At 33.9% G+C, this 22033-nt stretch overlaps 4 protein-coding genes across 4 annotated transcripts; 2 read left to right on the top strand and 2 right to left on the bottom strand.

Annotated features, from left to right (window-relative positions):
* Positions 1 to 753: 753 nt before the first annotated feature.
* Positions 754 to 3612, bottom strand: LOC129945798 (actin-related protein 8). The gene is made up of 10 exons (XM_056055718.1): positions 3480 to 3612; positions 3261 to 3419; positions 2997 to 3197; positions 2684 to 2847; positions 2487 to 2607; positions 2145 to 2414; positions 1855 to 2082; positions 1567 to 1762; positions 1367 to 1495; positions 754 to 1012 (listed from the first exon to the last, which is right to left on the bottom strand). Exons 1-10 carry the CDS (start codon positions 3504 to 3506, stop codon positions 840 to 842), a joined length of 1668 nt encoding a protein of 555 aa, XP_055911693.1. The 5' UTR covers positions 3507 to 3612; the 3' UTR covers positions 754 to 839.
* A 1556-nt stretch (positions 3613 to 5168) lies between these two features.
* On the top strand, positions 5169 to 7276 carry LOC129946305 (sperm-associated antigen 7). Its single transcript, XM_056056439.1, has 5 exons — positions 5169 to 5353; positions 5427 to 5580; positions 5664 to 5835; positions 5906 to 6062; positions 6959 to 7276. The coding sequence occupies exons 1-5, from the start codon at positions 5275 to 5277 to the stop codon at positions 7063 to 7065; spliced, it is 669 nt and encodes a 222-aa protein (XP_055912414.1). The 5' UTR covers positions 5169 to 5274; the 3' UTR covers positions 7066 to 7276.
* A 2847-nt stretch (positions 7277 to 10123) lies between these two features.
* LOC129946473 (large subunit GTPase 1 homolog) lies at positions 10124 to 17664 on the top strand. Its single transcript, XM_056056668.1, has 5 exons — positions 10124 to 10314; positions 10380 to 11582; positions 16890 to 17043; positions 17106 to 17311; positions 17394 to 17664. The coding sequence occupies exons 1-5, from the start codon at positions 10219 to 10221 to the stop codon at positions 17607 to 17609; spliced, it is 1875 nt and encodes a 624-aa protein (XP_055912643.1). The 5' UTR covers positions 10124 to 10218; the 3' UTR covers positions 17610 to 17664.
* Positions 17648 to 20063, bottom strand: LOC129946474 (zinc finger protein 665-like). Its single transcript, XM_056056669.1, has 4 exons — positions 19822 to 20063; positions 18126 to 18980; positions 17925 to 18053; positions 17648 to 17861 (listed from the first exon to the last, which is right to left on the bottom strand). Exons 1-4 carry the CDS (start codon positions 19963 to 19965, stop codon positions 17682 to 17684), a joined length of 1308 nt encoding a protein of 435 aa, XP_055912644.1. The 5' UTR covers positions 19966 to 20063; the 3' UTR covers positions 17648 to 17681.
* Between the last annotated feature and the right edge of the window lie 1970 nt (positions 20064 to 22033).

Consider the following 22033-nt stretch of genomic DNA (forward strand, 5'->3'; position numbering starts at 1 on the left):
TGACAGACTCTACATATATAGCATAATTTGGCGTTTGAAGAAACACCTTTACACGGATTCAAACTCCTACAATTGTAAATATCCAAAAACTTGGGTAGTAGCACATCCAGCAGTTCACAGTTGCTTGAAAAACACGATATTTGGGTTTAAGATCGATTTTTTTGTTAGAGTAAAACTTAGGCAACGTCAAGTTTAGGGCTACCTTGGCTTCGTTGCTTTTTTCTTTCAGATGTTTCGAAAAATTAAAATTGTAAGACAGCAAAAACCTAAGATATTTGAAATAATGAACGACCTTAATAGGCGCGTTGTTAAGGGACCAGTTTCCTTCTGCGAGTCTTAAAAATAGCCAATTTATCGGTCGAATACAAAATTAAAGCAATAATAGAATCTAATATGAACAATTTTAATAATTTTTGTTATGATTTTTGTATTAAAGATTTGTTTTTCGTATTCTTATTCAAACATCGTTTTATCTAAACTAGATTTTTGTTTGGGGTGACGAAGGTAGTTTATGCTTTCAACGTACCATTTATTATAAACCATAAGAATTTTTGCATTATTATTTCTGTTCAATTTAGTTTACTTATTTATTATAGTACATCTTAGTTAAGCTATAGGAAGTTATTTGCAAGGAAAAGACGTCTAGTTTTCTTATTTTATTCAATCTTGTAAATATTCCAGTTTTGTTAATTCCTTAATCCAGAATCAACAACTTATTAGATTATTAGCTTATCAAGCATGAAAAAGAAAATATTTTTCATCTTAATTTATTTTATTACTTATGTGTTTGATATTCCTATGATACAAATGCTCTTTGAAAATGCTTAATATAAATTATTTCACCACATGAAAGGAGCTTTTTCTCTTAACACACGTAGGCCATATTTTTGCCACTCATGCTGGTTTATCCATAATTCAGGAGCACTCTCCAGACACGACATTATTGCAGCCCCTTTCCAAGAGGTCATTGCTGGGTCCATATCTTTGGTGCTTGTCACAATATCAAGTTGTTCTGATAGTTTAGAAAAAAAAAATATTTATTAAAAAACTAAATAAATTATAAAAAACCAAGGACTTTGTATTGGAAGTTTGGCAATGCATTTTTAAAATCATCAACTTTTTGAATTCTAAGAAAAAAAACCTTTTCAGGAAACTAAAAACCCTTCGCAAACTGAAACGATATGCTTTTGCGCTAACGATTCTAAAATGGATGATTTATTTACATAGGTTATCTATTTTGGGTACTTGTTCCACACGGCAGATTGGTTCATTTTACCGCTCAAGTCATAAAGAAATTAACAAAAATAGACTCACATTTCAATTTGTAAATTTGTAAAGAAGAAATTAAATAATCATTTTTACTTACCAGATCGATGAGAATATGCAACATTTAAAGCCATTTTATTTTGCAACCATTTACCAATGCCTGCGAACTTCATTCCCCCTCCGACAACAAGTACACAACCGTACATTTTCTTTTTCATCTCTTCATTAGCTATACAAAATAACATATTTTTTTAATAAATTGATAAATTGTTTTTCCTTTTAGGTCAAGAAGTTTCTTACGACATCGCTCTATACTAAGTAAAACAGCTTGATCAATACCAATAACTTGACCATTTGGCAGAACAAAATCCTTATCATTTTTGTTATCTCTTTCATTTTCAAAGGAATCAACAACAAGGTCTTCTTCTTGGTTGTCCGGTGGTACAATAACACCATCAGCTTGAATTTGTTCAAGTTGTTCGCGGGCATTTCTTCTCTAAAACCAAATAATTACAATATTTTCGAATAAATATTTTATATGCATATTACATTGGTAATTTCAATAATGAAGACTTATGAATTACTTACACTTGTTTCTCGTATGTATTCGGCATCAAAACAATCTTCTGAATCAGGCTGATGAGATGCCGAAATTTGTACTTTTGCCGCTTTACTTTTTCCCGTAATCGTTAGTAGCTCGGTATGGAACAAACTCAAAGGTGCAACAATACACTCATCGCCTAATTGAATTGTATACTTAAGTTTATTTTCCGCATGGCAAACTTCAAATGTTTTCTCCTGAGATCCACAAATGTCCTTTGGAATGGTAGATGTTAGCAAACTGATTCTTGGATTGTTATTAATTTCAAGTTATTTACCAAATTAACATGGCAGTATTTTTCTTTAAGTTGTTTGAGAAGAAAAACATCTTTTAGATTGTTATCATTGCATTCCTTGTAGGGAAACGAGCACTTATCTAGAAGACAGTGAAAAACTTGCGTCACATGAGCTCCACCATACTCTAATCTAACTCTTGTGCTTGGCTGAGAAATACCATCTTCAACACAAGATATTGATGTTTTTTGATCACCTACATCGACGACACAAGCATGACCTAGACCAGCGCCAAAAGTAGCTGCAACATGATCCTGTTACCAGAACACAGTGATAATTACATCAAAATGTACACATCGTTTTTATTTGTTCTTAATTATTGTTACCTGAATTAGAAAACAACTTCCAAAGCCCATTCGAACAAGCAGCAATGAAGTTAACTCTTTGAGATGATTCCGGTTGTAAATGTCAGGAACAACTAAAACTGCTTTGTATTGATTGAGGATGCTACATAAACGCATGAATGAAAACTTAATGGTGACACGAATTTCTTCTAAAAAAAAAACATGTTAGCTTTGCTTACCTTAAATCAATGCCCATTTTTGTTTTCAATACATGCTCCCAGATATCCTGCAAATCAGTCATAACAGAGGTAAGAGAACCACCAAGCTCACTGTGCAGATTCAGTTCTCCACGTTTTATTGGGAAATGTATGTTGTAGGGATCGTCCATATTTATATTAATTATCTTTAAACAAAAATTATAAGGATGATACGCATTATTTAAAGAGTTAAATTGATGGAAGAGTATCCGCTCCATTTGTGGTTATATATCCCTTTTTCCCCCTTTATAGTTTCAAACACAAAAATAAATTGTCAATTGGATTTAAATATTACCTCATCTCCGATGATAGTTTCTGTTCTTGGCACATTTGTCTCCGCCTTTCCAACTATGTCAGGAGTAGATCTTCTATTGAAAGCAGCAATTTGCTGTGGTGGCGTCGCGTATCTTCGACGACCATCAGATTGTGAACATGACTGAATGATGTGAGACACTTGCAAACGATGTTCTTCGAATTCGGTAAGTGATTCTTTTGTCTTATATTCATAAACAAAAATTAATGAGGATTTATTGAAAATCAAAGGAATCAAGGAGCTTACAACTTGGGGAAGAAGTCTGTCTCTATATGAATGTCCATTTGTACGTTTTTTTCGAGCTATAGCATGTATAATTCGTATGGGATTGAAATCTGAAGCTCGTCCTATACGAAGATTCAATGAACCGGGATGAATGATGATGATCATTTGAGCTTGAAGATGCTGTGAATAAGAATTGTATTGCGTCATGCAGAAAATGGAAAAGAAAACTATTTTGATTACCTCGGGACAACTGGATTGACTAGACATTGCAATTAGAAATTTTAATTTTTTAATAATTTATTAAATTCAATTTGTTTAAATTTGTTTTCAAAAACAAACTTGACACTCTGGTTGTCAAACAAAAGATCCGTTTGTTTTTACATTTGGAAGTGATGGATTTATGAAAAAACACTCCGGTTTCATTGCAATTGCATTGTTTTTGTTTGGTTTTATAGCTTGTGGTATAAAGCTGGACACACGTGACCTTGTCAACGGGCTTCGAGCAATTTGGACACTTTCCAAATAAGCCCGGCATGCACGGCCAAGCTATATTAATTTGAAAGATTCCATTTAAAAGACAAACAACATTCATATGTTTATCGAAAATAAGCAACATAAAAATATAAATATTTATAAAATAAATTCAACATTTCTAGCCATTGGTTCAGAATAATATCTTAAAATTAAAAAATTTGTAAGCAGCAAAATTTATCCGAAAATGGTAACACCATATAATAGAAGTTGGCAACTTCTTTAAGAAAAATAAAAAAAGGAAGAAAGGGATGGAAAGGATTTGTTTCTCTAAATTAATATATAAGATAGACTGAGATAATTCGATAATTGTTAGATGGGTTAATGAGATTGTGTAGGTTAGGTTAAAGTGGCTGTCCGTGATAGAGTAGAACACACTTTAGACCCCATGGTAACGAGGTAATCGATCTTTGCAGCCTCTGTAATCAGCACGAGAGAGAGGATGCATTACACTTCATTGGCGTTCGCCCAATGCTGACGGAGATAAGGCATGTTCAAAAATCTTTTTGCAAGTTGAAGAGGTTACGAACTATCTGAATGAATAACAGGCATAAGAATCCGTTGACTGAATAATTTTTTTTTTGATTTAACTAATCTAAAAGCCCTAAAAATTTGTTTGTACTAAACTAAATTTCCTAAAATTAAAAAAATGTGTCCATTAAAATTTGTTACTTATAAAATCATATTAATAGTTATGTTTTAACAAGTTCAATAACTTAAGTACAATATATAACTAAGAATGCCTCTCAGGCAGATGACAGTGCATGTCATGAACATTTATTTAGAAGTGTAAACACAGACATGTCAACATCTATCTATCTATCACACTTAGGCCAGTTTCACGGCCAATTGTAGTAAAAATTGTGTTAAACTGATTGGAATACTTAACTCGTTAATTTCTCACACACGTAAGCCATGAATCGTTGAATTAGGCTATTTGATTTTTGAGTCTTGGAATATAATTTATTTGCCTCCCAGTACTTTATGTAGATTCACTTTAAACTTTATCAAACTAAGATTTGATATTAAGTTTTGCTGTTACATGTAAATGTTATAATTTTAACAGTTTCTTATGACTTCTATACCATGGTAGATTCAAGCTTTTCTGTATTGTTAAATCTGTACAAATCTACAAAGCAAAATATTGGTATCAGATCTACCTTACATATATTGCAACATAAGTGCAGACCACAGATATGAAGCCTTACACATTTTTTGGATACATCTTTTCCTTTTCTTCACAATAATTGTAGATGCAGATACATGTACATTCGCCATTAAGCACTTGAAAAAGCGTTCAATGTAAACACCGACTAATGCAGCTTCAGTAGATAAACAAAAAAAAACATAGAATTACTCAAACATCTCTGTTCTCATAAATCAGGTGGAATTTGACGTTTACTCTTTTTCTGTTTTCTAAACAGACGAATTTTTCAAAAGTTTTTCGTCTTCCATTAAAAGTAAACACAAATAAATCAATTTTATAATAAAAACAATCAGAAAAATGGATTTATTGAATTCAATTTTAAACTCAATGGATAAACCGCCTGCGGTGAATGAAAAAGACCGAGAACTTATCAAAAGTATAGAAGTTTTAAAACTTGCACCTGCAAATTTGTACAATATATTTTTTTTTTAATTTTATTTTGTTTGTAGAACAAAAGGAGCACCTCGAACTAATGAAGATCAAAGAAAAAGAGGAAATCAATCGCTTTCGAAAATATGCTCAAGAAAGAATTGATCGATTTTCCAAGGATGAGCGACGATACATCGAATTTCAACCAATGGACAAAGTTTACAGGAGCATAATGTATGAAATATTTAAAATTTTTGTTCTAAAAGAAACATGTGTAAAACTTGTTTTTTTTTTTTAATTTTTTGTTTGTATAATAGACATGAGGTAGCTGAAGTGGGGGGGCTTGTAGCTATAAGTTTTGGAATCGAAGGTCATGACCGATACTCAGTTGTCTACAAACGAGAGTACACACCTTCAGAAGATGAAGTTAAAGCGAGACGAAATGGCGCTCATTGGAACGAAAGAACAGCCAAGGAATACGCTAAAATGGTATTTAACTTGCTGTGGTTTGGTAAAGCGATGCCTTTTCCTAAATATTAAATCTACGATTATCTTTCAGAGATTAGAACAAAAACAGATAGAAGTTGAAAGAAGACAATCTCCGGAAAAAATTAATCCCACAACAAACTACAAAGACAAGTATGCTCATTTAATTGGTCAAGAGGCAGCACTGGAAGCCGCCAGAAAAACCGAGACAAATGAATCTTATGGATTCGGTGAGTGTGTATATCATTCAAGTAATATTATTATTATTACTTTAAATAATTCTATGGTGCTGAGCAAAAGATCTCACTAGTCCCATTCTCAGATAGAATACTAGGAAATTTGTTCTTTCATACTCGTCAATCAAACTATAAATATTAGTCGAAATGTGAAAAATGACGTGTTTATACTTTTTTTAAAGTTGATTGAAAACTTTATAAGGGATACAAAATAAATTGACATTTCTTAAGACTATCCTGTTATATCCTTTCTGATCTGGCTGGTATCTATAAATCCTACATTTTTTCAAAAGTTGTGGATAACTGACATAATTCTTCTTCATAATACTTCGATAGTAAACCTAAGTTTTTTTAACCCTTTAAAATGAACTTCATGTAGCCTAAACTTACATCCTTTGAACATCGCAGTTATTTTAAAAAGCAATGTTACATATATCGAAATACACTATTGCATTCTGCTTAATACTTAAACTTCCAGAAATGCCCATCGGTTTATTCTTGAGCTCAATTTCGAATTTTAAGTGTAGAGATTCTTTTTCCAGCCACATATCAAGAATGTTGTATATTTTATTTAGCTCTGTATTTAACTATTATTTCGGTGTACAAAATATAAAGGCCAATCAGCACAAGTAGCTGCTCTTATATTGTTCCATATTTGTCTAATGTTCCCAAAACATGTTAAGGGTTCGTGCGTTCAAATTACCTATAATTTCCATATTATCACATTCATTTATGGGGCTTTAGTTAAAATATTTACATTTTTTAAGAGAGATTTTAGAAGGTTCAAAATAGATCTAAAGGCTTTCCCGTGATCCGTAATTTTCAATTAAAAAAATGTATACTATGCATTTTATTAAATAAATTAATGTTCATATTTGTTTTCCTTTCAGTGCCCAGCAAAAATAAAAAAGATTTAAGATCAATAGAGCAGACAATGGCTGATATACAGGCTAAAAAACGTCTTAAAATAGAAGTTGAGAATGGAATTAATAAATAAAACTGCATTTTACGCAGTTACTGTTGGATATATATAAAATATAATAATACCAAATAAATTTATATACATAATGTATAATGAAAGCAATAACAAAACAATTGGATTTCTCCAAAACTAAATAACAGAAATGGCAGTGATTATAAAAAAAATATCAAATCATTGGTACAAAACGATTAAATATACGTATAGATAATAAATAAAATAATTTCGACTGCAAAAACATATTTTTTATTTATTTACATTGCATACAGTCAATCAAACTCATATTAATTGTGCAGTAGAAAAATAGTAACTTACTTTTCCGTTTTATTCACGAAACACAAAAGCTTTGGGTGTTATTTGGTTGTAAAACAAAGAATCTGGTTATCACCTACACCTATTTTTAAACAAAAAAAGAAATTCCTTCAACAATTACCTCAGTATAAATATAAATTAGAACTCTCAACCATTCATGTGTGCGATTACTGTTGTCAGAGATGGAGAGGACCTACAATTTCAAGCCGAATCCGAACGGCTAAATTGAGTAAGCACTTTTCATGACAAGAACTACTCTTAGTGGATTTGCAATTCCTAGTAAGAGGCAGTACCCGTGAAAAAAACTAGATTGCACAGGCAGGGTTGACAGTCCAAAGCACTTTTTTTTATTAATTTTGTATTAATTCATTCTTAAAACTATCTTAAAGCAATACACAAAAATTCATAAAACTAGCCTAATTGTTCCATACGGACAATCTAAGTTACACAATAATGCTTTAATTCTAATGCCATTCGGACCTAAGATCTATTTTCTGTAATTCATTCTATTTATTTATTGTTAATTAGAAAATTAAAAAAAAAACTAATTTCAATATCTTATTTTATTTCACTTAAAAAAATTAGGTCCCTAATATAAAACTTAAAACTAACTTAAACTACCTATAAACTACTTAAAACTAGAACAATCACAGCAGCAAATCTAACTATCTAACATTTTTTGTTCTTCATTTTTTTGCGTTTTCTTTATTCCATTGTAAAATATTTTTTTTAATTATTTTTTTGTGCCCCACCATGCCTATTCTGCTTAAAACTAAACCCTAAAACTATAAAACAAGTATGTAAGGCGGCCAAGGCCTAAAACCACATCCCGACTACCCACTTTTAAGTGCCGATTGAAGCCACCAAAACTGGTTCTCCTACTGAGCCCTATCAGCTCGGTCTCGTTCGCCTGTGAAGATCATTTAACGGTTTTTCTGGGCAACTCGACCTTTAAAACCTTGTTCGCGATTGCAGTTCCTCAGAGCGTCTGTTGAAAATTCCTTCTTTAGTTCCTGATGTAGCCTTTCAACAAGTTTTGTGGCGCTACTTCGATGTTTTTTTGCTAATATTATGATAAAATGGTTATCCTGTTTCACATTGTATTTTTCTGCTATTTGTAATCATTTTAAGAATAAAAAATAATGTACGAATATTAATTTGATCTGATTTAATAAAAACAAAAATGTTTTAAAATAAAACATAATGTTGGATGAACATTATTTATCCGATTTTGAATAATTGAACTTAATTAATTTAATAGTTAAGAACAATATGTGATACCAATTAATTGCAATAAAATGCAGTTTCGTTTAAATATTTCGAACCTTCTGTAAGAATATGAATTTGATTGACTACACATATTATGTTTGATTTACGGATTGGGATTAGAAGTCATGGAATGACTTTCAATATAAATTCCTTATTTTATGTAGGTCTAGTTTTAAGGCTTATTCCGGTAGGAAGGTTAGAACGCGCTTTTTGATAGTCAGCTGTTAGCGTTCTATTGTCTCAGTGTAAATAGTCAAGGCACCTTCTATTGTCTTTGCTTTTATGAAGAATTTAAGTTTTTCATGAGAAGTGAGCAGAAAATAATTCAGCAGCAACATCAGTGAAAATTCCCTTCTTTTTGGATAGACCTTTAGGGCTGATTTGTTTAAAGTAGGTCATCTTTCAGTTATTATTCCGTATATTCGTATATCCTCAAATACACTTTTCTTGTAAACCAACATCAATGTAACTATGGATAGTATTATCCCAAAATACACTTTTGGTATGATTAGCATCATTGAAGTATGGACTATAGATTGTTTTAATGGATGATTTACATGTATTTGCATTTGATTTCTCCAAAAACAAAGAATGATACATATAAAATGAATGTTTGTGAGATAGTGATAGAATACCAAAATGCAGAATATATTCATTTATGTATTATAGGAAGTTTGAGAACTGTAGAAGTCATGATTATACTGAATACGAACATCATCTTATTATAGCATCTTCATTTGGATCAGTGTTGTTACAAGCATAACAAAGGCTTTACATGTCTTCTTTATTTTAGAATGTTGTTACTATGATACATTTTGTAATTTTTCAATGTCCTTTTAATTATGAGGTTCATGAAAATAATTGATCTATTTTTCTTAGATTATTGTCATACCTCTTTCAATTTTAATGCGTTTTTACTACATACAAAATTATAGTACTTTTTAACTATAATTTTAAAAGGCCAGTTATAGTTATAATTTGTTTTTTGGTCGGTTATATGGGTTGATCATTAAAATTGAAAATGATAAGTGGGAATACAAAGAAAATGAAACGATTTCAGTGCAAAGATTATTTTGCGAAATGTGAAATCTGCAACCTGTTCACTGAAAACTATTTCATCATTGAAAAATTAACTAAAAGAAAAGTTCTGGCTTAAGCAATGTATGTAAATATAACAAGTTTGAATTTTACTCGCTTTAAAATTTCGAAACAACAGCAACAAATCAGTAAGATTATGGGAAATCACTGGGTTCCTAATTACAAACTCTTTTTTTCTTTCAAAACAATATTTTTCGGTTTTCCTGTACTTTTGAAGATCTTCTACATTTTAATCTTCTTTCTCTATACAAAAAGTGCGGGCAGAATTTCAATGCAGCTATATGTAAGTTCAGCATTAAGTTTCATAAAAGTAGTGGCACATAGACCTTAGAAAGTTCATTGATTCATGAACAGAAACAGAACTTTTTGCTGTCAGTTACAAATGTCATATGTCAAAATAAAACGGTCTCTCACTGACAAAAATATGTTCTTCACACGTGCAACTGCTAAGAAATAAGAAATTTTAAATACAATAATCCACTTAACAAGAAAATGAGCAAGAAAAATAAGTCGACTTTAGGCAGGTCCTTAATTAAAGATCGTTTTGGACAGAAAAACGCCAGAAAAAAAGTTGACAATGATTCAATGGTAAGAAGAAAACATTTGCCTTTATTTTCACACATACAACTTAACTTCCATAAATTCCGTCGTAGCTTCACACCACCGAAGTGCAGGACGGCTACGACTGGGGTCGTCTTAATCTCCAATCTGTTACCGAAGAATCTTCTTTCCAAGAGTTTCTTCGCACAGCCGAACTAGCTGGCACTGAATTTCAAGCTGAAAAACTTAATATTGCATTTGTTAATCCCAAAAGCAACATTGGATTGTTGTCGAAAACTGAAGAGACCATCTTGGAGAAGAGACACTTTGATAAGAAAGAGCTATTGAAAATTCCACGTCGTCCTAAGTGGGATGAATCTACGTCAGCCGAAGATTTACAGAGAGCTGAGAATGAATCCTTTTTAGAATGGAGGCGTAATATAGCCTTGCTTCAGGAGGACGAGGACGATCAAATACTTCTCACACCTTATGAGAAGAATTTGGAATTCTGGAGACAATTATGGCGTGTGGTAGAAAGAAGTGATGTAGTTGTTCAGATAGTCGATGCTAGGAATCCTTTATTGTTTCGTAGCGAAGATCTCGAAAAGTATGTACAGGAAGTCAAGGACACCAAAATGAACATGATTCTGATAAACAAATCAGATTTACTCACCCAAGAGCAAAGAATTGCATGGGCAGAGTACTTCGATAAGGAAAACATTAAAGTAGCTTTCTTTTCGGCTTTCCTGGCAGAAGAAGAAGCCAAAGCTGAAAAGGCGAAGGAACAACACGAGAACGATGAAGATGATGAAGATAATGATTACAAAAGTGATCAAACCCAAGAGAAAATAAAAGAAAGCCGTGAAGACAACGAAACAAAAACTATTGCTGTAGACGATTTAAAAAAAGCTACCGAGGCTATAATAAAGGGCTTAGACAAAACTGAAGAACAGCTAAGATTGATTGAGAATAAAATTGGGTCTGGCGAAAAATCCCAACTAAATAATCCCAAGCTTCTCAACAGAGCTGAACTGATAGAATTGTTCAGGAACGTTTATCCAGGACAGAGAGCTATGGAAAAGCACGTAACAATAGGTCTTGTGGGATATCCAAATGTCGGAAAGAGTAGTACCATAAATGCTTTAATGGCCGAGAAGAAAGTTTCCGTTTCGGCGACCCCAGGAAAGACTAAACATTTCCAGACGTTATATCTTGAAAACGATATTATGCTGTGCGATTGTCCCGGTTTGGTGATGCCAAGTTTCGTGTTGACTAAAGCTGATATGATACTTAATGGAATTCTTCCAATTGATCAGGTAGCTATTAGCTTTTGTTTTATTAGTATATTTAATTCCTGTGAATCATATCAATGTCGAAATATCCAAATTTTGGAATACAGTTATGTTGTTTTCCCACACGTTCAATATCATTCCACATGGTTTATCTCCCTTTGTTAGCCCCTGAGCGTTGTAGTCTGGTGCTCAAAAAGTATTTCACAGGCAGTTCCTTTTCACAATCTTTTGGTAAGAAAGTTTAATACAAGCTATATCTTAAGACCAAAGAATAGACAACACAAAAAATGTGCTCATCCGGCGCAACAAGTGCAGTGTTAGTATTAAGTAAGAAATGGCACGAAATACGTTAATCTGGTGGATTTTTTTACACCAGTTAAAAGTTGATTAAAAAGACAATATCGTTATTGTCCTTCCTTTGCACGATAGAGGCTGCATTTCGTATTAAGGTGGCGATACAATCCTGTGTGAACTATGGTCTCACGCAACAAACTTCTTCTACCTCGGTGACTAGGTAGATGTCTCCAGTTTCGTGCTCCAAGTTGGGTTAGGTCAGTTTCCAATTGTGCGCGCCACCTGTTTAGTTTCCATACGCTCTACGTTACCCAGCCATCTTAGCCGTTGGACTTTTACCTTTCTGGCTAAGTCTACGTAGCTGTACAGCTCGTCGTTCCATCGAAGAGAAGAACTCCACTCCCCTTTACTGCATACGGGACCCTAGGTCACACTAAAAACTTTTCTCTCGAAACGACCCAAGGTGCTTTCATCCGCTTTTGTCATAGTCCATGCTTCTGCACCTTATAGCAGGACGGGGATGATGAGTGTCTTATATAGCTATACTTTGGTCCCTCTAGAGAGGGCTTTGCTACTTAATTGGAAAACTGCATTTTTTCAGGCAATCCCAAAAAAAGGCGAACCTTCCTTCCCCGCAAATTATCGACCGATAGCAATAACGTCACTTCTTTCTAAGGTCATGAAAACGCTGATCACCAGACTCCCAACCCTCCTCTTCGGATGTGGAAATGCAATTCTGATCTACCCAGCACTATACAATGAGGAATAAAAAACTGTGTGGAATTTAATGTTCGAAAACCCAATGCTGTCTTGTGTGGTTAAAGCGAGATATACCCTCCTTGCCACTATCTATGAGTGGCACTTGCATCAACGAAACTGAAAATCTAGACACCCTTGGAATATTCATCAGCAACCACCTTTTGTGGAGTGATCGTATACGCAATGTAGCCAAAAATGGCACAAGATGTCTAGGTTTTTTGAGACGATGGAAAAAATTTGTCTCTTCGTCTGACCTGGCTACAATCTACAAAACCTATGTACGTTCGAAACTCTAAGTCTCATCTCTGGGCTGGCGCTACAGTAACTTATTTAAGCCTTTTGGACAGTATTCAAAGTATTCAAAGAATAGTGAAATAGACAGTTGCATTCCTCCCCTTAAACAATTTAACCGTAATACCTGCGCTTCTAGGAACGCCCATCAGTTTACCCTTGAGCCCAGAGGGTAAACTGACAGAGCACGCTCTATCTTTCCCTATCATTGCAATGTTCAGGAATTCAAAATCAATGTACACCTGCATCTCCTACCCAACACTTCCCTCTTTTCCTTATGCTCACACTGTGTCTTTGGCATATTAAAGGTATACAAAACCCTTTTAGTGTTCGCTTATTATAAAAACTAAAAAATGTCTTTCTTAGCCCAAAGAAACAGCAGCAAGAGTTATTCTTCGTTTGATCTCAGCGTTGGTGTTTTTTTTTTGCGTTAATAGCGGAGCCTAGGTAAACAAAGTCCTAACTACCTGGAAGTTTTTGTACGTCTGTCGATGTTGACGTTTTGACCGAGACGTCGTCGGTGTGTAAGTCTATCCTTAACGACAGCATGTTCTTTGTTTTGCCTTCATTAACCGTTAAACCCATTTTTGCCGCATCATCAATGTCATCAGCATATGCTAGTAATTGGATAGACTTTTGAAAGATAGTGCCTCTAGTGTTGACGTGGTAGTTCTGCGCTATTCTTTTAAGTAAGATGTTAAAAAAATCATGTGACAGTGCATTACTTTGTCTAAAATCTTTTTTGACATCGAGAGATTCTGTTGTTTCCAGAATGGAGCAGCGTGAATTCTCCATTGTCATCCTGCACATACGGACGACACATGGCTCTGGACTTTCCTGGCCTTAAACCACAATGATTAGCACCTATCGGGCTGTTGACGATGGGCTTTAGACGTTCATATTACAGATTACGGCAGAGAAGATTTTACAAGCGATGTTAAGTAGACTAGTTCCTCTATAGTTGGTGCAGTAAAGAGGGTCTTCTTTTTTCAGAATCGGGCAAACAATACAGAGGCTGATTTGAAAAAGCTTTATCCGATGTTGATAAGGAGGGAGGTTGTAAGGATCAGACCATAGAAGCCCTCTACAGTTGGGGGATGGTGTAGTCTGTGTGCTTTGGAATTGATTCTAAGTACCTTAGAATTACGGAGTGGCCAATGTTGTTGTTAGTCCACTGCGACGAAGCATTGAGGCGAATAGCAAAGCTTGCAGCTATTTGTTTACTAAATATGTCAAGAGGTGTAAGGTAGAGCAAGGTGTCCAGTGCCGCAGACGGGGTCGTGCGAAGCGATCCGCTTATACATAGGCAGGCTGAACGTTGGACTTTATTTAACTTATCCCTGTTTATACCTTTCTCTAAAGCAGTCCACCATACTGCTACACCGTACGTTAAAATCGGTCTGATAACCGATGTGTATAGCCAATGCGTGATTCTGGGTTGTAAACCCATTTATTACCAATAGCTTTTTTGCAAGAAAAGAGAGCTACAGTAGCTTTTTTGACTCTTTCCTGTACGTTGCGTTTCCAATTTAGTTTTTTGTCTAAGACAAGACCTAGGTATTTGGCCTCGTCTGAGAATTTTAATTGGATTCCTTTAATGTAAGGAGGGTTGACAAATGGAATTTTGTATCTCCTCGAAAATAAGACCAGATCGGTTTTGTGTGGGTTAACACCCAGTCCACACTGATCAGCCCAAAGTATTAGTCTGTCCAAGGCATTTTGTTAGAGTTCTTTTAGGATGTTAAGATGCTTTCCTGAAACTGCTAGAGCAACGTCCCGTCGTCCGCATAGGCTATCACTCTGAAACCCTCCGCATCCAGACTAGTTAGGATTTCATTCACATTCACCATTAGGTTCCAGAGGAGAGGGGATAGAACACCACCTTGCAGTGTCCCTCTACTAACGAATCGTCTGCTAGAAGAGTTGCCCAGTTTTGAATTAATTATTCTGCTAGTAAGCATTAAATGAATTAACTCCCGAAGCGAACTCTCTACATTTAGAGATGTCAGTGCAGAAGTGATTGCAGATGTGTCCACGTTGTTAAAGGCACCTTCGATATCAAGGAAAGCAACCATAGTGAACTCTTTATGATGGAGGGAATATTCGATGGTGCGTACTAAAGTGTGTAACGCTGTTTCCACCGATTTACCCTTACAGTAGGCATGTTGAGACGAAGACAGAAGTCTTGTATCGATACGTGCCCTTAAATGGATATCAATCAATCTTTCCAGGGTCTTAAGAAGGAATGATGATAGACTTATAGGTCGTAAATCTTTAGGATTGACTTGGGAGCATTTACCTGCTTTAGGTATAAAAACAACTTTAACTTCTCTCCATGCCGAGGGAACATGGACCAGGTAAAGACAGCTGGTAAAAATTGCCTCAAGGATTGGTGCAATTATATCAGAAGCTTTTTGTAATTCTGCTGGTATTATTCCATCTGGTCCTGCAGCTTTAAATGGTTTGAAGCTGTTGAGAGCCCATTGTAGCTTATCCTTTGTGATCAGACCTTGTGGATATGTTGAATTTGAACTTGAACGTATAAAACTGTTGCAAGTTTCGGTAAGAGAACTACCAGGAAAATGAGTGTCCAATAGTAAGTTCAGCGATTCATTACTTGAATTTGTCCAGGAGCCGTCTGTATTTTTCAAGCAGCTTGGCATAGCTGGATTAGTTGAAAGAATTTTCCGTAACCTAGAGGCTTCAGAAGTTTCTTCTATCATGCCACAGAAGGATCGCCAAGAAGATCGCTTGGATTTCCTTAGTACCTTCTTGTAGATTCTTACGGATTCTTTGTAGGAGTCCCAATGAGAGGCTAGTCTTGCAGCTTTGGCTCGCATGAATACAAACGACATATTTTAGAAAGCACTTTTCATGACAATAACTATTCTTATAGTATTTGTCAATTCCTCCCAAAGCCAGTGCATTGCAAAGACAGGGATTGAACCCAAGAACTTTGGCTTGACAGCAATTATCATCTGTTAGTAATGCCAAGTAATGTAATACTTTGCCTGACGTCTATTGAAGGTAGTTTGAGGACAGGCTCGCAAGTATAGAAAGAAATTCTCATCTATTTTTACGAGGTGTTAATGAAAGATTGCTTAAAGATTTCAGTTTATTATTAAAACAATTTGAAAAGCTTTTGTGGTCAAGAATCAGAGAACTTACCATATCTATAATATATTCGACACTTAATTATTTGAGAGAGGTTTAAAATCAAACATATACTTCAAGATCTCAGCTCAGAAAGTTGCTGAAATTAGCTTTCCGAAAGTCAATAGAATATGAACCGTTATGCGCTTACTATTGTTTGATAAATTACCGTCAATCCCAGAAAAACGTCAAGTGAGGGATGATATTTATCTTAAAGCACAGTTTGATTAAACTATTGCTTAAATCGGCTCCTGTTGAAACGAGCTTAATGACTTCAATACTTGCTTTGAAATAAATTCCGCAAACTAAGTGATTGTAGCGTCTGGCTATTCCATCGTCATTCAATTCAGATTTTCTCTCCAGAATTTAATTTGTCCATTTTCCTCATCATTATAAACGACTCAAAAAATCAGCTATAGATCATTATTCCAATAATTTCCAGTGTAGAATCGAGATATTTCGAGAATATAATTTATTCAAATGCACCAATATCTTGCAGAATGGGTTTCAATTCAAAACTTTTAAGAGGTTGTGTTATGATTTTTCTCAATAGTGTTATGATTGACTCAATACTTAATAATAATAAGACTCCGAGAATGAGGTCAAAATTCAAATACATAATTCCGTTTCCACTAAGGAATAAGTCTTAGAGAAAATGTGCTCTTTAATTTTTTTCCTTGTTTCACTTAGCACGACCTTCAATTTTGAACTGGTGTTATTAAGACACATAATGGAAGTTCATTTATTTTTGGATCACTTTCTCCTCAGACAGTTTAAGCAAAACTGATTTTTTTTACTGTATTCTATGAATGTTCGATTGTTTTTAAATTTTAGATGAGAGATTTTGTTCCACCGGTCAACCTGTTGTGTGCTCGCATTCCAAAACATATTCTAGAAGATAAATACGGAATCATCATTGCCAAACCGATTGAAGGTGAAGATCCCAACCGACCTCCTCATGCAGAAGAATTATTATTGGCTTATGGGTGTAAGCTATTAAAAATACCAACAAAAATATTATGTACTCATAAAGCTAACTCTCTTTTCTAGATAACCGAGGCTTTATGACTGCCAACGGTCAACCGGATCAATCGAGATCTGCACGTTATGTGTTAAAGGACTACGTCAATGGAAAACTTCTATTTTGTCATTCACCACCTGGAGTTAATCAAGAATCTTTTCATACTTTTCCCAAACGAACAAGGAAAGTAGTCGAAGAAGAATCCCTTCCCAAGATGCAACAAAGAGCCATGAGAGTAAGATTTCACCATTATTCCTCTCACTAACAAAGAACACACATGCCTAGTATTTACTTATTTGATCTTCTATCCATTTTAGATAGATAAAAATGCCGCTACTGAGTTAAGTGATCAATTCTTCAAAACAAACAACGGAGCACTACATGCTAGGGGCCGGTCTAGTTTTCCATACATTGGAAATGGAAGTACTCAAGCGGCTGTCGAGGGTCAAGCAACAGACAAACCATGGAGACGACCTAAAAAGGAAAAACGTGAAAAGCTCAGGAAAAAGTTTAGTCACTTAGATCAACATTAGTGTGATAATATATATTTTTATTTCTTGTGAATACACATAAATTTATACAAAAAAAAAAAAAAAACAAAGACTTTATTTCTCATCTTTAATATGTACAGTTGACTTATCTCTATGAATCTGTTTGTGAACTATGAGCGTGCTCCTCCTGTTAAATGATTTTTGGCAAGTGTCGCATGAAAATGGCCTCTCTCCGGAATGGATCAAAAGATGTCTCTTTAGTTGCTCGCCACTTGAGAACTTCTTTTCGCATTGCTAAGCAAACGAAATTATTTGAATCTTTCTTTTTTTCTGTTGAAAAGAAGAGCTATAACTTACCTTACACTCGAATGGCTTCAGACCAGTGTGTGAACGTTTGTGTGTTATAAGATTGCTAGAGTATCGAAATTCTTTGCCACAGACATCGCAACTAAACGGTTTCTCGCCCGTGTGTACCAGCATATGTTTCTAAAAGAAGTTTTAATATTTCATTTGAATTATAATTTAAAATAAAAATCAATTTGAAATCTCTGATATTACCTTAAATCCAGATTTTTGAGTCAATCCTTTACCACATATTCCGCACAAATAAGGTTTCTCCCCAGTGTGAGTAAGAATGTGAGTCCGTAGTGAGCTCGGCTGGCGGTAAATTTTTCCACAAATTGTACACATATTTGGATTTTTACTATCATGTGTTGTCATATGACCATCGTAGGCATTTCTCGTCTTGAATTTTTCCCCACAATGGCTGCAGAGGAATGGAGTTGCGTCAGAATGCAATTGCATATGATACTTGTACGAACTGTGATTACTTAGATTTTTGCCACATATTTCACACTTAAACGGTGGTCCGGGAACGGAGCGTCTACGACGCATTCGTATATTCATTGGTAGTTTGTGGTCTTTCTCCTCTTTGAATGAACTCGTTTGACTTGTATCATCGATGACTTCTTCATTGCGTTCGATCATCATTTGGTTTTCACTACTTTCTAATATTGCGAACTCATAATGGCTTGTTTCATTTGCGTTTAGTTCGATTTTAATGGAATTACTGTCAATTTCGATATTTTCAACATCTTGGCTTGTTTGGTCGTCTTCTTCTTGTACCTCTAATACTTCCTCTTCATCGCCAACATTTTGTTCTTCATCTTCGTCTTCGGTTATTTCTTGAATCTGTTCTTCGTCGTGTTCCATAGGTTCGCCATTATTTGAAGGTGCTTGCTCGTAGTAATACAAAGTACCGTGGACTCCTTCTTCATTTTTCATACTATGATGTTGTTCTCTTAGGGTTTCATTTGCTCTGATTACATTTTGACGGAAGAGGTAGGTTTTGGTGAGTTGTTGTACACATTTATTACATATAAATCGGGGTAGATCCTCTTCATCTTCATTAAACTGAAATATAAGATGGGTTTTAAAGTATTTTTAGATTTATTCAGAAAACGATTAAATTTTTTAAAAATTTTGAGGTTTATGGTATTTAGTATTGCTTGATCTTTCATCGCTATTGCAGGAGTTAAAAAGCACCATTGAATACAACAATTAATGATACAAAAATTGATAAGCCTGGTGCCTTTTGTGATACCGCACAGTAAACGTCATCAATTGCAATTGGACAGGAGTTCTTGAAGAGAGACATGTCGTCCGCTTTCTTTTTAACCGGTGATGTGAATTATACTGGACAGGTTTATGAATTTTAACAATCTTATCTTATGCGTAGTGCATCACCTCCGTAAGCTTTTTAGTCAAGGTTCAAATCTTAGTGACGGTAGAACATTTGTGCAACATTTTATACGCATTCATAGCTCGTTTACTTTAAGGCTTTTACAAGTGGCCTGTGTATTTTGAAAATAAAACAGTTTAAGTGTATGCAAATAACTGCGGCAAATTAATTGATGTTTCTTGTTTGGGGTATTGCAATGAGTTCTTTAGGGAACACTGAAACTTATATAGAAAGAACAGTATTAATTGATTTGTGAGGAACATGCCCACATGCAATTTTGTATGTTAGTGAATTGTTTGCAATTTTCTTAGTTGCCAATAAACTTCTTGCGTTTGGACTTTATTTAGAATTTAAAACTTATATATCTAACCAACCGGAAATTGTGATCTTTAAACTTATTATCGTTACTTTTGAAAAGTTGCAATTGAGAATCATTATGGATCCTCTTTTTATCATTGTGCCAATTCACAAGAAATCAGTAGGTTGGTTTATTAGCAAAACTAAACAAATTACCTCGATAGATGTGCATTCGTTTAACATTGCAGACAAAGTTGTTATCTCTCCACAGAGCATACCAACTTTGTAAATACATTTGAACGAATGTGTTTCAGCTAAGCAAGTCCGACATATGACTTCGAGTTCGTTTTCATTTGCCATTTTTTGAATTTGTACAAATCAAAATAATGATAAATAAATTTTCCCTTTTAGTTTGTTTGTTCACAATTATATTTATACTACTGTAACTTAAAATGACAAATGTCAATTTTGTGGCACATCTAGCAAATTGTTTGACAGCAGCTCTGCTTATGTGTTCATTTCCACGATGTTCCGATTGCAACAATGCAACCGGAGAAATGTGCTGCGTTTACATAAACAAGTACATTTTTATTTTTAAATCACGTTTTTCGGTCAAGAATTATAAAAAAAATTGCGACGAAAATTTGTTTTAGATGTCTAAAATTTTTACTTTGGGAAATGAAAAGAATGTTAGTTGAATTTTTTGAAAATGTTTCTAGTCTAGTTTGAATTTGAAGTACTATTTATTGAATAAAGAGTTATTCATTGTGGAATTACATGTATCTGCACTTCAAAGTCTGCAGGCAAAGAGGATGCAAAATAATGATACCAAATTGGTTTTATAGAGAGAGAAGATAAAAATGCTTGAAAAATGCAGATTAAAAAAAACCGGATACAGTTAAGACGAACATGTTCATCTTTATTATAGCAACTTTGTCTGCATCAGTATTGCCACAATGTTGTATGCGTACCATAAGCTTTAAATTTCTTCTTTATCTTTATATGTTGTTACTATTTTACCTTTTTCTACGTTTTGTTACACCTTTTTTAATTTTTTTTTTAATTTGTGAGATTTATACAACTACCTTGCAATATTTGTCTTACATTTGTGAGATATATTTTTAAATTTGAATGCGTTTTAACTACGTAAAGAATTCAAAGTAAGTTTAAACTCTCTTTTTAAGAGCATAGAAAAACATTGTGTTCCTAATTAAAGCCACCTTTTTCATTTTAAAGCAATGTTTTTTGGTTGTTCGAACATGTTTTTCAAAATTTCTTACAATGTGTTAGCTTTTGTTAGGATTTTTTGTATTTATTTTATTATAATTTTTTTAAGGCTTGTGGTAACTGTCAAAAAATTATGGAAAGAGTTATTTATGGTGTATTTTTTCATACTTTCAGGTTTTTAAATATTTCTTTTCTGCATTATGCAGATGCAGATACATGTAGGTACACTTTTGAGTTGGTACTCGTTTTTGCTTTTTATATATAATTTGATACTTTTTAAATCTTTTTTAATGACTTCAAATTTGGATTGTTCATACAATTTCAAATTACTATTGACGAATATTCTCAACTGCACTTAAAAACCAGACTTAAATTATTAAATATTTTCAGATCACTGATTTCGAATAATAAGAGCAATTGAATACGAGGCTCTGCAAAATTTGTTCAAAACTAGACTTATATTGAAAATTGGCAGCAAAATCAAGTGAATGTGGGTTTTGACATAACTGTTCGCGAAAAAAGATGCATTTGCAGTTGAAACCTTATTTTTGAAATACTGAAGTCAGTAATCTTAGAACAAATCACTCCATTTTCGTCGTCTTGATAATTCTTCTAAGGTCAAGATTTTTATTTTTAATAATTAATGTTAACGCTTGCAATAACCCAAGAAGAAATAAAACTTAAATTTAAAATAATTAAGAAAAAGCAAAATATATGAAAAGGTCATAAAAATTAAATTTCTGTATTTTCTTGACACCTCGAATGTCATACCAGACCAACAATTTGGTTTTAGACAGGGTCATAGCACCTCACACCAAGTCCTTAGAATTTGCAGACACATTAAAGAAAAAATGAGTGCAAAACAGTCTACAGGTCTTGTCCTTTTGGATGTTGAAAAGGCTTTTGATAGCATATGGCATGACGGGATACTTCATAAATTAAAGTTATTTGGTTGTCCTTTATATCTCGTAAAAATAATACAAAGTTTTCTCAGAAACAGACAATTCAAAGTAAATATGAATAACATACATTCATCATTAAAAAATATATCGTCGGGTGTACCCCAAGAATCAGTATTGGCTCCATTATTGTACATTACCTACGTTGCTGATTTTCCAGAAATTTGGAATTGCGAAATAGCAATGTTTGCCGATGACACCGCTATTTATAGCTCAAATAATTTTGGCCATGAAATTGAGAA

This window comes from Eupeodes corollae, chromosome 2, assembly GCF_945859685.1.
Source record: "Eupeodes corollae chromosome 2, idEupCoro1.1, whole genome shotgun sequence".
NCBI classification, from domain to species: domain Eukaryota; kingdom Metazoa; phylum Arthropoda; class Insecta; order Diptera; family Syrphidae; genus Eupeodes; species Eupeodes corollae.